The 17434-nt window shown below is 38.4% G+C and overlaps 1 protein-coding gene across 1 annotated transcript in view; it reads right to left on the reverse strand.

Annotated features, from left to right (window-relative positions):
• Nucleotides 1–2509: 2509 nt before the first annotated feature.
• Nucleotides 2510–17434, reverse strand: part of CYP2C8 (cytochrome P450 family 2 subfamily C member 8) — a 30211-nt gene continuing 15286 nt past the window's right edge. Inside the window, exons 6-9 of the mRNA XM_017497369.2 lie at nt 11558–11699; nt 8631–8818; nt 5001–5142; nt 2510–3035 (exon numbers count right to left, since the gene is read on the reverse strand). Coding sequence (XP_017352858.1) covers nt 2854–3035; nt 5001–5142; nt 8631–8818; nt 11558–11699 — 654 coding nt within the window. The 3' untranslated portion in view covers nt 2510–2853. The remainder of the gene's footprint in view (nt 3036–5000; nt 5143–8630; nt 8819–11557; nt 11700–17434) is intronic.

Raw genomic sequence — 17434 nt, forward strand, 5'->3', positions numbered from 1 at the left:
TGTCAGGGACCCAATTGAGGAGGCAGTCTGTCCCTTAGCAGAGCTTGAGTGCTGTTCTGGGAGATTTGCTGCTCTCTTCACAGCCAGAAGAGAGGAACATTTAAGTCTGCTGAAGCTGCTCCCACAGCTGCCCCTTCCCCCAGGTGCTCTGTCCCAGGGAGATGGGAGTTTTATCTATAAACAACTGACTGGGGCTGCTGGTGCCCTGCCCAGAGAGGAGGAATCTAGAGAAGCAGTCTGGCTACAGTGGTTTTGCCAAGCTCCAATGGGCTCCTGCCCAGTGTGAACTTCCTTGTGGCTTTGTTTACACTGTTAGGAGAAAACTGCCTGCTCAAGCCTCAGTAATGGTGGATGCCCCTCCCTACACCAAGTTTGAGCATCTTAGGTCAACTTCAGACTGCTGTGCTGGCAGCAAGAATTTCAAGCCAGTGGATCTTAGCTTTCCGGGCTCTGTGGGGGTGGCATTCAATGAGCTAGACCACTTTGCTCCCTGGCTTCAACCTCCTTTTCAGGGGAGTGAAGAGTTCTATCTTGCTTGCATTCCAGGTGACACTGGGATATGGAAAAAAAACCTACTGTAGCTAGCTCAGTGTCTGCCCGGTTTTGTTCTTGAAAGCCGGGGACCTGGTAGCATAGGCACCTGAGGAAATATTCTGGTCTGTGGGTTTCAAAGACCATGGGAAAAGCATAGTATCTGGGCTGGAGTGTGCCATTCCTCAGGCATAGTTCCTCACGGCTTCCCTTGGCTAGGGAAGGGAATTCCCTGACCCCTTGTGCTTCCTGGGTGAAAGTAAATACTGACCTGATACCAGAAACCTGAAGTATTTTAGTATGTATTTACTAATAACAAGGTGATTCTCTTATCTAAATATAGTAAAATCAACAGGATCAGAAAATTAATGTTAATGCATCGTAACTTTCTAATTCTTGTTCCTGTTGGTGTTTTACCAAAAAGTCCCAAAGATATACTTTTTGTCCCACTTGTAATTCAGTTCAGAATCCAGCACCACATGCCAAAACTAGCTGTCACGTCTCTTCCATCAGCTTCAGTGTGGAGCAGTTCTTTAGTTATTACTTGACTTCCAAGACATTGCCAGTCTTTTGAGAGTACAGACTGAATATTTATAAAATATTCCTCAATTTAGGCCTGTAGGATGTTTTCTAATGACTAAATTCAGCAGATACATCTTTGCCAGGACTATCAAAGATGATGCTTTTTTTCTCATTTTTGGGTGACAGGCAATTTCAATCTGCTTCATTAGAATGATGTCATTTGGTTACTAGGTTCAGATAGTGTGTGGCTGTCTTCTCCATTATAACTATATTCTTCTCAACTGTTTAGATGTATTCTGTGGGTGGATTCTTTGAAATTCTGTAATTACTTTGGACTAAAAATAAATTCTAAGCCCCCTTGGACAAGGGTACCACAGAAAACCTTAAAAACTGTGCTCCCGCCCATGTGTGATGGGAGATCAGACATGCCTCTTTAGACCCTCTCCCTTTTGTGGTATACACAAAACAACTCATCAGCATTAGTGTTAAAATAGAGATCATAAGACTGATGGGTCAACTCTTTGTGGCCATAAGATATCAACTTATAAACAGGCATGGCAGGCAAGAGTTAGTTCATGCACCCCTACACTTAAAGAATAAACTATGTTCTAACTGGCACAAGGTTTTTCTTTTTCTCTAGCAGCTATACAAGCACTGGTCTCAAGATCAGCAATACTAAAACAATTTGCAGCCCCTCTACTATCAGATGCTGACCTTTACCCACTGTTCCACAAGCCATGGCTACAGCTTTCATTGGACAAGAGACTGACTTCAGTAACTTTATCTGATAAGCGGACCATGGAACCTGTGCTTGTTCTAACTGTTTACAGAAACTTTGTGCTTGAGTGCCCTCATGTCCCCGCTCCATTTTTTTGGCCTATGGGGTTAAAGATGAGTGGATCAGTGAAGTAGGAATGGAGATTGAGTGTCTGAATTCATCCCTCTATTTTGGTATTGTTGTGAACACTAAACAAAAATCTGAATTCTTTTTCACTTTATGTTTTAACTTAGAATCAAGTATGAATATATACTTTCATATGGCTAATCTTATGTTCTGAGTTTTATTCTTCTCTCTCCAAACAAGAACAAAATCCTTGGAAAGTCTCAACAGATTACGTTATTTTTCCAATTTCTATTTCTTGTTTTACACATAAATGTAATGGTAATTTAATTGTATGGCCCTGAAGTAATTAGCCTCACATTATCTCCACAAATACACAACTGAACTCAATATGTCCCTTAAGGTTGTTTCTTCCCTTGGAGAGATTTTCTCTCTTATAAAGCCAAACCTTCAACTCTAGGTGTCAAACATCCATAGACCTTCCTCACCATCTTCCCCTTTGTCATTCTCCGCTTATCATTATGACGACAAGCCGGGACTCCTGGAATTTTCTTTTTTTAAATTTCTTTCTTACAATATGCACAAAGGAAGGAAAGTCTGAGAACTGATTAATAACAATTAATAACATTTTATTTAGCACATTCACAAAAGAAATGTATCTAAATTATCAATAATTAATCACTTTTCTGTGTTTTACAGTGATAACATATTAAAACATCAGTACTAGAAAAGTATTAGCATATATGGCAGTCAATACAAGTATTAGAGTATGAATAATTGCAAATATATTTGTGCAATTACCTGAACAACTCTCCTTAATGGAGGTTGAATGCTCATGGGGATATTGAGGGAATCAGAAGATGTGATGAGAGGTTAGAGAAGACATAATAGTGGGAATGTCCTTGATAAAAAAGAGTTACAGGTGACAGCAGATCTGCAACAAGATGACCTAGCATTCTTCAGACAGGAATGAGGCAGATCTGGTACGAGGGTGGCAAAGAAACTATCCCTGTGCTAACTGCAGTAGTATTTAGGTTCTTTATATCACCAACAGATTTCAGATTAAAGTTCTGTAAAATTGTGGTTAGGAATAAAAATATCTCCATGCGGGCGAGTCCCTCTCCTGCACAAATTCGTTTCCCTGAAGATAACAAAGAGAGAAAATAGTTACTCCTTGTATTTAACTGTGACTGTTGTGACTTGCACAAACAGAAAATGCAGTAAATTGATGAATGACTGGGTAGATGAATGAACACACGGATGAATAGAGGGATGAAATGGTGGATGGAATAATGGATGGTGGGACAAATAAATGTACAAAAATGGACAAACTTGCTATCTGTCTAACATCTAATCTCAATAGGCATCTTTCATTCAACAGATATTTAACAAATACTCATAACAATCACTTCATTAGTTATTTCCACATTAAAACAGGTCTTTTGCCATTTTGAGTTTCCATCTGTCATTATATAAATACAAGTATATCTCTGTTTCCTGTTTCAAGCCTGATATTCTGTGATCTTTCCTTTCACTTTTCACATAATCTGTTCTCAGCTCTAGCCATACACACTCTTTATCAACGTTGAACACACCATGAAGTTTCAAGTTTCATATCCTGTTGTTCGTTTTGGCTAAGATACACCTTTATTAGGCTACATTCAGGACATAGGTCCAATTTTATTTCACCTTCACACTATTTATAAGTCCCTCAAGTAATAAAAATCATACCCTTTCTGGTTTTCCTCAACATCATACTCATGCTTTCCTTAAAGCATGGATCATCTGGAATCATAATTCTGTATTTATTTATCTGTTGTGCTAAAATGTGAATTCTTGGGTGGACATGGTGGCTCACGCCTGTACTTTGAGAGGCCAAGGTGGCGGGTAGATCACTTGAGTCCATTAGTTTGAGACCAGCCTGGCCAATATGGTGAAACCCTGTCTCCACTAAAAATGCAAAAATTAGCTGGGTGTGGTGTGGTGGGTGGGCACCTGTAGTCTCAGCTACTTGGGAGGCTTTGACAGAAAAATTGCTTCAACCCAGGAGGCAGAGGTTGCAGTGAGCTGAGATCATGCCACTGCACTCCAGCCTAGGCAACAAAGCAAGATTCCACCTCAAAAAAGAAAAGAAAAAGTAAATTCTTGAATGAAGATCTCTGTCCTTGTCATCTTGGTATCTACAGTGCCAAATATAGAGTAGACATAAAAGGTCAAAGAATAAAGGAAGGAGATTCCATGGCCAGAGACTCAGCACACAAAATGCAGGTGTGAAAATCAAGAATACAGGATATATGATCATGAATGGAGGAAGACAGAGTGCTCTGGAATCACCATAAAGTAATCTCCTACCTTGCCAATGTTTCCTGAACCCCATGATTATTTAGCAAATGTCTGACATCTTGATCTAAAGTTAATGTTCTGCTTGTCATTCATTAACTCCTTCAAAATGCCCAGCCTTCCCTTAGATTTTATCACCTCCTTTGAAGGAGATCAAACATTCTCTGAGTTACTTACTCCATTTTATGTCTCACTGTGTTGTATGAGAGAGCAAGAAGCATGCAGGTTCCCCCTCTATGCCCTGTGGTTTTGTCTCTCAAAGTCCCGGTCTCACCAAATTACAATGACCTGTTTACTCTTCTTCCCTAACTCAGGAGTGAGCCTCTTAAGAATTCATTCTGTTGTCGTTGAAACTTGTGCCCCTAGAGCTCAGCCTGTGTGGTGAGGAACACCATGCAGAAAACACTCAATGCAGTTGTGGACTTAGATACATTTCTCATGGCAGGTAAGGAAAGATCAGATGAAGTTTGCCTTCTAGGAGGAGCTCTTGGGTACCTTAGTGATGTATCTAACAGCAGAGTTCAACCAACCTAGACGTTAGTTTTCTCAGTTAGGAACAATGGAATTAACTCCTCAAAGTCCCACTATCTGGCCCAATAATGAGGGTGTATTGTGAGGGTGGAGCACATGGGTATTGGGAGTGGTGCTCTTGATCATGAACAAAGAGCAATTCTACCAGCCCCAGAGGAGGTGCCATGTAAATTGCAACTGATTCCCAAGAGTTATCTCTTTCCCTTAAATACAGATGGAGATAAGTTTCTATTACCTGCTGAGAAAGGCATGAAGTAGTCACTTTTCTTAAAGTTGCCATTTTTATCAAGAAAGTGGCCAGGGTCAAAGATATTTGGATTGGGAAATTCTTTGTCACTGTGCAGCACGGAACTCAGTGATGGCATTATGGCTGTGCCCTGGAAGGAACAAAACAGATAATCTGATTTATAAAGAAGTCTGGAAGTGAGAAGAAGTAGTGGACATCACGTAGCCCCATATCATTGATCTTTAGATGAGGAAACTCAAGTCCAGCCAGACACAGTAATTTACATGGATGAGTTTAAGGCCAGTGACGGAATCTTGCTGAAGAGCTTTCCAATCACATTTGAAGTTTTACATCTTGGATACTTGTGTGTAACCTTCTGAATGTGTTCTCCTGATAAAGTTTGGATGCCCTTGTCTATCGCCAGTTGCCGCTCTATATCGTCTCTTCAAATTTCACACATTTTGTATTTAGATTATGTAGATTATGATTTAAAATGGAAGTCTCTGTTGATATCTGAAATGTTCAGAGTATCTGTTCATGAAACTTTTGTAAATAAACATCTAATCTATCTAAATATGATGTCTTCTGAGATGATAATCACAAGTGCAATAACAAGTAAAAACTATGGAGTGTTTATTATTGCCATCTATAGATTAATGTTAGTTTAAAACACTGAAAAGATGATGAAATTAGAAAAATTATCACTTTGTCACAATTCAAGTCAGGATCATCAGGTCAGGCAAGGATCATCAATTAAAGCTAGAGCCAATAGGTATGTGATTCTGGAAGCAGGAGTTACACATAGCCTTAATGTACCACCATAGATTTTTACTAGTTGCATATAAAAAGCAGATCAGGTCGGGCACAGTGGCTCACTCCTGTAATCCCAGCACTTTAGGAGGCTGAGGCAGGAGGATCATGAAGTCAAGAGAGTGAGACCATCCTGGCCAACATGGTGAAATCCTGTCTCTACTAAGAATACAAAAATTAGCTGGGTGTGGTGGTGCATGCCTGTAGTCCCAGTTACTCAGTAGACTGAGGCAGGAGAATTGCTTGAACCTGGGAGGTGGAGGTTGCAGTGAACTGAGATCACGCCACTGCACTCCAGACTGGTGATAGAGTGAGACTCTGTCTCAATTAAAAAAAAAAAAAAGCAGAACCTCTGCAATGGTGAGATCTGGAGGATACCACCAAATTATGTGAGGAACTTAGCATGAGCAATAATGGCACATGTGACATTTTATGCTCGTCCCTTATCAGTGTGATTCAGTGGGATATTTAAAGCACCTATGTAGTTTGTTTGCCAAAATTGTAGCTGGAATCTTCCTCTAGAAAACAGTCACACAAAACCAGTCTGAGGAACATTTTAAATGACTGCTGGTCTCAAAAAGATCAACTGATAGAAAAGAAACAAACAAGGAAAGGAACTTTCCGTGATTATAGGAGGTGAAAAGGTCAAGACAAATAAATTATATGCTTGTTCCTTGCCTGGATAGTAAACTGCAGAAGAAAAAAGCCATAAAAGTCTTCTCAGAAATTGGAAAAATTTAAATTAGGCTGTATTATTATTTGAACAATAACTACTGAGTATTGTGTACAAGGAAAATCTTTCTTTTGGGGCATACATACTGCAGTATGGAGGTGTAGATAGATTCCAGTATTGAGAAAGGCAAGCCTCTCCTGGTTGTGTGCTTTGGTAAAAACAGTGTAGATTGAAGTCCTAACTCTTGTAGAAAATCAGTGATAATTAGGGCAAACCCCCTTGCATCTTTATAAGTTATCAATTCTGTCTTCTCCAGAGGATGACAGTAATTAAAACCTTATCAATCTCATTGCTTTTCTTCATGAAAACATAACTTCTATTATTTTAAATTGCATAATAATAAGTGAAATTGTGTGGCTTATAGCACAGCAATTAAAACATCTGGATGAATACAGAAACCATATGATAGAAAGTATTGTAAAGCTGCAAAGACTAAAATTGGTCTCCAGATTACAAAGGCAAAAATTGGTCCCAGTAATGGAAGAACCTCAGAGAGGCAAGTCCATACCTACAGTCAATATTTGACTGTGTTCACATCATGTTCAATTCTGATTCAGGACAGGAGGTGTTGTCATTATTACTGCCTATGAGAGAGGAATTGAATCCATTCTCTCAAATTCTGCATTTTTTCATATATTATATCTGGTACCAAGCCATAGGCTTTTAGGCATTTCAAGAATACAACTAAGTGGTCACAAGAAGAAAGGTGAAAGAAAGGGAAAGCAATAAAAACAGACCCACATTAGGAACATTTCTCACCTAGTTTTATGCAGCCAGCATTATCTTGTTATCATAACTCTGACAAGAAATTTTTGAAGAAGAAAAGTTGCAGACAAAATATCTTATGAAATATAAATACAGAAGTCCTAAACAATAAGTAACAGAGCAAATACAGCTTTTTCTGTATACTTATATATATTTAGTGAGGGATGTGAGGCCAGCATATGCAATCAGACAGAGGCAGAGAATCAATTTGATAAAATTGCACACATATTCATGACAAAAATTTATATAAAAATAAGAGAAGAGGGAAAATTTTCCTAATCTGATAAAGAACATCTACTAACATTTTAAAGATTTCTGATAAAGAGTATCTACTAAAATAAAGCATCATTCTAAGTAGTAAAATATTAATGTTCTTATACTCTACCCTCCAGCAGATCAGAAATGAAATAAAATGATGCCTTCTATCATCAATTCTGTTCAGTGCTATTCTGGAAAGGCTAGCCAGTGCAGTAATGCAATAAAGATAAATTAAGGACAAAATAATTAGAAAATAAGAAATAAAATACATATTAACCTAGATAGCAAGATAATGTACATAGAAATTCCAAGCATATCCACAGGTAAATTGTTAGCAATGATCAGTAAATTTAGGAAAGTTGTTAGATATAAGGTCATCAGAATAGTAAAATTAAATACAATTACATATACCAGTTACAAATAAATAAAAATTTATAACAATAAAATATTAATTATCTAGGAAAAACATAGTGATAGAGTTGTAAGCCACTGTACTGAAACTAAAACATTACTGAGAAAACAGAATAAAGCTCAGTAAGTTGTGAGCATAACCATATTCATGAATTTAAAAATTCAATGCATGAACATGCTAAGTCTTTCCAGATTGAACTATACATTGAGTGTCTGTTTGACAAAAATCTCAGAAGAGTGTTTTGGGAAATTGGCACGCTGATTATTTTCAACAATTATTTGAAAATGTAAACACCTAAGAGTAGCCTATTAAGGAGACCTATTATAGGTGGGGAGTTGGGGAGAGATAGCATGGGGAGAAATGCCAGATATAGGTGAAGGGGAGGAAGGCAGCAAATCACACTGCCATGTTTGTACCTATGCAACAATCTTCCATGTTCCTCACATGTACCCCCAAACCTAAAATGCAATAAAAAAAGAAAAAAAAAGAAAAGAGCTTTATAAATCTTTATAGCCCCAACAAAATAGCAGAAAGTCCATCAAGCTCCTACATATATGAGAATTGGACTCCTCTCATCTTGTGTTTTTAGAGGGTTGGAGTCAAACTTGTACTTTGGAAATTTCAGAAGCACAGAAATATAGTGTAAGAGAAACAAGCTTACCTTGGGGATGAGGTAATTTCTGAACTTAATGTCAGTGGTCACTGCATGGGGCACACTGGTGGGGACAAGGTCAATGTATCTCTGGATCTCGTGCACTACAGCATCTGTATAAGGCATGTGGCTCTTATCCTGCATGCAGGGGCTCCTGTGTCTGCCAATTACATGATCAATCTCTTCCTGGACTTTAGCTGACAAGACACAAGGAAGAACTGATGGAAACGGAGATACATAGAACATTTATCATAGCAATTCATGGCCACATTAAACTTCACATAAAAATCCCAACAACATTACAAATATGAGTTACATGTCCAGAAGTACAACCAGCTGTATAAAGAGAATTGCCATAACATAGATACATGTCATTCTCCTACAAACTAGTAATTACAGCACACAAGTACATTTCTATAAATTAACACACATAACAACTAATACAGATGTAAGTAATAAATTATTTAAAAGATAAACAGAACACAATAAGTCAAGAAATTACAGTGCTTGTAAACAGAAAAACAAGAATCAAATAGTATATGTATTATCAAAATAATACATGAGGTATACTGTTAAATTGTAATGGTTTTATAAATATATTTGTGTTTGTGTTTTTTGCGCGTTCATGTGTGTGTGTGTGGGGAAGTGCAATTAGCAATGGTACTCTCTTCGCTCTTCCAGTTCCCAATTGTGGCCACTTTGAACATGCTAGCAGCTTCTTCTGAAATGTATATTCATATTTCTAAATAATCACTATCTCTTTATATTTTTTACTTAACAATTTTTAGACAATATTTAATGATTTTCTGGTATGGGAGATGAGAATTTCAATCTTCATCTCTATTCCATATATAGACACACACCCACAAAGTGATATGTATACATACATACACACACACACACACACACACACACACACACACAATGCTCCTACTTATCAGAATATATTTAGACCGCAATTCCAGGTTATATCACTATTCATTATTTACATCATTCTGACACACACACACACTCACACACACACCCATCTATTCATACATACACATTCTTCATTGGCTCTTTAGTTAAATCACAATTTTATATGCTTCAAGCTAGACTATTTGCACACGCTCAGGTACATGTTTGCAACTCCCAGTAATAATTTCCCAATTATATGGAAATCTCAGACTATCAATCACATCTCTTTGTTTCTTGACATCTCTTCTACATGTGTTATCCACCTGGTCTTTTCTGAAGTGGTTGTTTTCTGGGACTGGTGCCCAGCAGTCTCTCTGATACTCTCATTCTCTTACATGAGGTCTCCTGATTCCTGGCACCTGTGATTTCTACTGACTTGGTTTCAGAAATGAGATGGAGCACAACCTCCAGTATTGGAGAAAGTTAGTACAGAACATGAAATTTGTAGCAAGCATACAGGTCTATTTTTTTTTCTATTAATACACAAGATACTATGCTTGAGAATTCTGATGCTGTCTGAATGCTGATATTTTATACATGACCTAAAATATGTCTCTGAAAGATCTTCCCTTTACTTCTGGTGCTCCAAAATTCTATGACCCTGTGTCCTGTGGTGCATGTTTTAACTTCATTTACTCTGCTGAACACTTGTAACTTAACGTGGCAAAATATGGGGGTCTTTTCTCTAGACTTGTTTCTTCTCTGGAGAATATCTTGCTGACTACTGAATGTCAGAAAGCAAGATGGAGAAAAATGCTGAGTCTTTGAATCTGAGGAGTACATCTTTCCCAAACCTTTTTTTCTGGCTTCGCAGCTCACTCTTTTCTGGCCCTGTAAATTATTCCCAAGTACAGGGCTTCTTAGCCTCAGTTTCGCTGGAGAGTGTGCCTCGCTTTTCCAGTGGGAAAAAATCAGGTACCTGATAAAAGAAGCTATGGAGAAAACATGGGAGAGCCTCCCTTTTCAGCCCCATTCTCTACCTTCTTTGGCGCTTGATGTCCCCAAATAACCTTATAGGAATCATAGTGACACATATTAGCTTTTCCTCTTGATAAATCTTCCTCTGCTGACACTTAGGTTACAACTTCATCCTCTATGCTGTATCAATTGTCAATTCTCCATTGTCTCTCTGTATTTTAGAAATTTGACAAAGACTTATTGGCTGTTTTCTATTCTCCTCTCTTTTTACTTCAGCAGGCTAATTTTAATTTATAATTTAGTTATTGAAATTTCAGTGGGATCCTGACATGGGGGAAAAGGGATGCTATCTGCTGCAAAACAGGAAGTATTTAAAGGTAAATTCTAAGGAAATGTAGAATTTACTTTAAAGGTAAATTGTAAATTCTAAAGAAAAGTTGTATTGGAAAGATGCAATTATTAACCCCTCTTTCACAGCAGTTGTATGAAACACACTTCTAGAATAATAAAATTCCTTTAGGTACGGCCTCTGCTTAAATGAAAACACCTTTCTTAGGAGTCTGACTTTTAGATTACTTCCCAAACTGGAATTTATCTCAGGATGCCTCAAGACAATTCTAGAATTTCCACTTATGCTTCAATAAAGATTGTTTTTATCTCCTTACCCCAGCATTAGAGCACGGAATTTTCAAAATGAGAAAAGATATCTTCAAGAATGTATCTACTGTTCAAAGTGGACTTTCATAATAAAACCAACATTCAATACCAGGCCAAATTATGTTGGCTCTCCCTACCACAAATTACCTCTACTGAAATCCAGACACTTAATCAGGGCTTTATTTATTTTGCTGCTGCCATACTGTTTTTACTGATCTTGGTCATCCTCCTCCATTGTGCAAAGATGTCCTTTTTAATGATGTCATCAAATTTAGACAGATTACAGCTGATGACACAGAAATTTAAAGAATGAAGCTTTTCTAAGGGAAACAGAACGGAGGACACTGGCACCATCTTCTCAGCATTGTTCTGAAATTCACTTTGTTCATCATCTGTGGTCCTACCTGTGACCTCTGGGTGCTTCAGCAGGAGCAGGAGTCCATATCTCAGAGTGGTGCTTGTTGTCTCTGTTCCAGCAACAAATAGATCAGCTACAGTGCCAATCAAGTTTTCAATAGTGAATTCAGACTCTTGGTTGTCCTTTTCCTAGAAGTGATTTCATGCAACTATCTGAGAAATTATGTGCCAGCATATCTAATTATACTAAATTTTAAAAAGAACATACTATGTTGTAAAGTTAGCCAGAAGAGAAACTGGGCAGTCCAGTGTTAGAAAAAATAACTGTATGGTATGGCAGAAACTGCAGATCAGTTGACTCAAACTTTATTTCCTGATAGACTTACAAATTCCATTCGTGAAATCATTTGCTGCTTAGTTTAGTTACAAAGAATATTTATTTCCCCAGAAATAGAAGCAGAAGCACACTGATCCCCTGTCTTAGTTCAATTTGTGTTATATAACAGAATACTGTAGACTTGGTAATTTATAAAGAAAATAAATTTGTTTCTGATGATTCTAAAGACTGGGAAGTCCAAGTGCATGGCACTGGCCTCTGGCAATTGCCTTCCTGCTATTTCATTGCATGGCAAAAAGTAGAAGGACAAGGAAGGGTAAGAGTGAGAGAACAAGAGCGAGCCACAGTCACATTGATGACAAACTGTCAAGAACCACACAACTCTTGCAGTAACTATCTGAGTATACTGATAAGGGCAGAACACTGATGACCTAGTCATGTCTTGTTAGGCTGCACCTTCCAACACTGTTGCACTGGGAAATCATTTTTAGTGCATTAACTCTAGGGGACACAATCAAACCAGAACATGAATCTTCTTTTATTTTCTTCTTATTACTTGAAACACAAATGTGAAGGAGGAGGTGGGATTGACATCATCTTGGGGCATGAGTATTTGGTCATAGTCATCAAGACTTCTATACTAAATATGGTGGAAAAAAGAAAAAAAGAAGGCACTTGACTCTATGATGCAGGGCTACCATATTATTTCTAATCTAGCCCACCATAAGACTTCTTGTATTTGAGATATATAAACAAACTATTTGGTTAAGCTCTTGATATAGTTTGGATAATAAATACTTGTCTCCTCAAATCTTTAGTTGAAATTCAATCCCCAGTGTTGTATTTGGGACCTGGTGAGAGGTGATTGGATCATGGGGGTAAATTTCTCATGAATGTTTTTTCCTTTGATGCTATCCTGAAAATGAGTGAGTTCACACAAGATCTGATTGTTTAAAACTGTTTCTCCAACTTGCTTCTCCTCTTGCCATGTGATGTGCCTGTTGCTGCTTTGCCTTCTGCAATGAGCAAATGCTCCCTGAGGACTCTCCAGAAGCTGAGCAGATGCCAGCATCATGCTTGTACAGCCTGCAGAACTGTGAGCCAAGCAGACCTCATTTTCTTATAAATTATCTGGCCTCAGATATTTCTTTATAGCAATGCAAGAATAGCCGAACACATTCATTTTTATGAATTTTTCTTATTTTTAAGTGAAAACAATTTTAGTTTATAAATATAGGTAAATTAGGGCCATACTATGAAAAGTGTTACTCTCTTGAATCAAGAGTTTGCAATTCTCTTCTTTCATCAAAAATTTACAAAGACTCAGTATTGCCTACATATTCATTATGAAGCTGAAATTGTTTAAAACAAATATGTCAACAAAACCAAGAATAAAATGTAATGAAAGAGAATGAACTCACAAAGACAAGATAGGTCTAACAAAATTGCAATCCAGATGGGAGGCAACAGGCAACTTATTCTAGGGAAAAAGTTCAGGAATAAATAGGAATATACAAAGTGAAGAGAAATGTCAATTATTAATACAAAGACTTGAGGTATTAACTACCTATACTGAATGCAGAAGAGTAGGGGTAATGCAAATGCCAAGGCTAAGGGACTAATCAAATAAAGATCTCATAAATGGAAAGTGTGAGTACACATTTGATAAGTATTTGAATTAGCAATCAAGAACTCCCATGCTGAAAAAGTTCCAGCTCAGGATATCTTCACTAGCGAATTCTACAAAAACAGTTAAAAAGAGCTCAGATCCAAGAGAAAAGGAAAGGGACCTTATGTGAACAAGGTAATGTCCTCAAGAAGCCTCAAAACCACAGCTCACTACAGCACTTGTGCTCTTGAAGGCAAAGAAGCCCACCTTGACTTCAGACCCTAGCAGTCTTCAAGATTGGGTAGGAAAGCAGAGAACACTCCCACCTCCCTTTTCCATAGATTACTAAGTCTCTCAGTGTTTGACCATTGCCAGCTTCTTACTTTATTTGTGTGTGTGTGTGTGTGTGTGTGTGTTTTTGAGTTGTAGATTCTTCCTATGAGTTGACCAATAAGCTCCATTACTCTCTCTTTCACACTCTATTTGGCCTATGATTATTCACCTGTAATATTGGCTCTTCATTTGAGGTTAATTGGCCATTGACTTCTTTGTCAGTCAACTGGAAATCTCTGATGCCTCAGGCTGTGGAAAGGCCTGAGAGATGTACGGTGGATTAGACTCTACTCTTTGGTACAAAGGAGGACAATGTTGAATGGGGCTTAACTGGGCCTGCTTATCCTCTGGTCTCCCAACAGCAGGTGCAAGCACCATCACTGATGGGGGTGGCAAGGGAGTTACATAGACTCTGTAAGATTTCCTTGGTTATAAATAGCCTTAGTATGGTGGTTTTCTCAAATGCCTGCTGTACTAGCAATGTACTGGACTTGTGAACACACTCAAGACCTTCTGATTAGCTGGGATAATGTGGGTATGGTGTTAGCAGAGATAAGACAAAAGTTTTCTCCTTCACAAATGCTGTGTTATTTTGCCAGAAGATGTTGTAATAGGCTGTGCCCATTGGTTTCCAGCTAGGAGATGTTTCTTGCAGGAGAGAGCCACCTACAGAGGTAGCTGTAGGATCCGTGCTTGGCTTATATTTCCCAGGGGAACATGTAGAAGAATGAAATATGATTTTCTACCTCACCATATACAACAATTCATTCAAGATAGACTAAAGACTTTTATGAGACTTGAAATCATAAAAATTCTAGACAAAACGCTAGAAAAAACTCTTCTGAGCTTTGGTATAGGCTAAGGATATATAACTCAGTGTTTAAAAGCAATTTCAACAAAAAAAGTTGACAATGGGACCTAAGTAAACTAAAGCGCTTCTGCACAGTAAAAGCAATGACAAGCAGAGTAAACATACAACCTACAGAATGAGAGAAAATATTTTCAAAATATACCTTCAACAAAGGACTATTTTCTAGAATCTACAAGGAGCTCAAAACAGCAGGAAAAGAAACCCAAGTAATCTCATTAAAAAGTGGGCAAATAACATGAACAGAAATTTCTCAAAAGAAGGTATACAAATGGAGAGTGGAGCAGGATGGCAGAATAGAATGCTTCACTGATTATGCCTCCTGCAAGGACATCAATTTAACAGCTGTTTACACAAAATGTATCTTCATAAAACCAAAATCAGATGTGTACCTAGATTTAAATGTAAATCATTGAAAGAGGAACTGAAGAGGTAGAAAAAATAGTACTGAATTACTGACACCCTTTTTTCCCCTGGAAGCAGTGGCATGGTTCAGAGAACATTTCTTAATACTGAGGGAGGGAAAACATAGCAATTTTAGAGCATAAAATCAGTGCTGTTCTGTTATGGCAGAAAGGAAAACCAGCCCAAATTCAGCTGATGCCCACTGATGCATTTAGACCAGCCCTGGCCAAAGGTGAATCTTTGATACCAGTAGTTGGAACTGAGTTTCTACAAGCCTCATCACTGTGGGCTATAGGACTCTGGGACTGTAAATAAACTTGAAAGGTAGTCTAGGCTACAAGGACTGTAACTTTTATGTGAATCCCAGTGCTGAATTGGGTGCAGAGACAGTAGACTGGGGATGGGGGTGTGCAACCTACTGAGACACTAGCTGGGGATGGGTAAGGGAATACTATAATCCCCCATCTCCTAATCCCAAACTGCCCAGCTTCCACTTTCAAAAGAGACTCCACTGCCTTTAGAAAGGAAAGGGAAGAGTGAGAAGGACTGCATTTTGTGGTCTGAGTGCCAGCTAGGCTGTGGTGGAGCAGAACACCAAATAGACTTCTAAGGTTTTTGATTAGTCTTGGGCTTCTCAGTAGTACCTCTGGACATGCCTGGGGACTGAAGGAACTTGCTGCACTGAAGGGAAGGACACAGGCCTGGCTGGATTCATCACCAGCTGATTGTAGAACCCCAGATCCTTGAAAACATGGCAGTAGCTAGGGAGTGGTTACAGCAGGCTTTGGACAAGACCCAGTGCTCTGCTGACTTTAAGCCTAACCCAGTGCAGTCACAGTGGTGGTGGATACATGGCTGCTTGTGTTACTTCATCCCGAGCTTTGGTTGGCTCAGAACAGAGAGAGAGAGGCTTTGTTTATCTGGGAGAAACTAAGAGAAGAGAACAAGGGTTTCTGCCTGGTAATCTGGAGAATTCTGTTGGAGCTTGTCCAAGATTATCAAGGCAGTACATCTACAAGTCTTCAAGAGCCACTGCATTATTGGTCTTGGAGTGCCCCTAAGGCAGATACAGCTTAGATTACAACACAACTCATTTCCCATTTATTAAAAAAAAAAGTGCAATTCATGCCAGTGTAGTATTCTAAGGGCAAATCGAAAACAAGTTAAGTGCTTTTTAATATCTGGAAAGCCTACCAAGAAGGATGGGTACAAAAAAAATCCCAGACTTCAAACATGACAAAAATACCCAATTCTTGAATGTTCAGCCACAGATGAACATCGACAGGTATAAAGAAAATCCAGCTAAAAGAACACGTGCTAACCCAATGCAAAGAAACTAAGAACCTAAAAAAAAGATTAGATGAGATGCTAACTAGAATAAACAGTTTAGAGAAGAATATAAACAACTTGATGGAGCTGAAAAACACAGCATGAGAACTTCAAGAAGCATACACAAGTTTCAATAGCTGAATCGACCAAACAGTAGAAAGGATATCAGACTGAAGGTCAACTCAATGAAATAAGAGTGAAAAGAAATGAACAAAGCCTTCAAGAAATATGGGATTATGTGAAAATATGTAATCTACGTTTGATAGGTGTACCTGAATGCGGCGGAGAGAATGAATCCAAGCTGGAAAACACTCTTCAGGATATTATGCAGGAGAACTTCCCCAACCTAGTGAGGTAGGACACTATTCAAGTCCAGGAAATACAGAGAACACCACAAAGATATTCCTCAAGAAGAGCAACCCCAAGGCACATAATCGTCAGATTCACCAGGGTTGAAATGAAAGAAAAAATGCTACGGGCAGCCAGAGAGAAAGCTGGGGTTACCCACAGAATCCATCAGATTCACAGCAGATCTCTTGGGAGAAACCCTACAAGCTAGAAGAGAGTGAAAGCCAATTTCAACATCCTTAAAGAAAAGAACTTTCAACCTAGAATTTCATATCCAGCCAAACTAAGCTTCATAAGTGGAGAAAGAAAATCCTTTATAGGCAAGCAATTGCTGAGAGATTTCATCACCACCAGGCCTGCCTTACAAGAGCTCCTGAAAGAAGCACTAAACAAGGAAAGAAACAACCAGTACCAGCCACTCCAAAAACATATCAAATGGTAAAGACCATCGACATAATGAAAAAAAATCATCAACTAACCAGCAAAACATCCAGCTAGCATAAAAATGGCAGGGTCAAATTCACACATAACAATACTAAACTTAAATGTAAATAGGCTAAATGCCCCGTTCAAAAGACACATACTGGCAAATTGGATAAAAGGTCAAGACCCATTGGTGTGCTGTATTCAGGAAACCCATCTCACATGCAAGGACACACATAGGTTAAAAATAAAGGGATGGAGGAAGATTTATC

The sequence above is a fragment of the Cebus imitator genome, unplaced genomic scaffold (genome assembly GCF_001604975.1).
Source record: "Cebus imitator isolate Cc_AM_T3 unplaced genomic scaffold, Cebus_imitator-1.0 Scaffold230, whole genome shotgun sequence".
NCBI lineage: Eukaryota > Metazoa > Chordata > Mammalia > Primates > Cebidae > Cebus > Cebus imitator.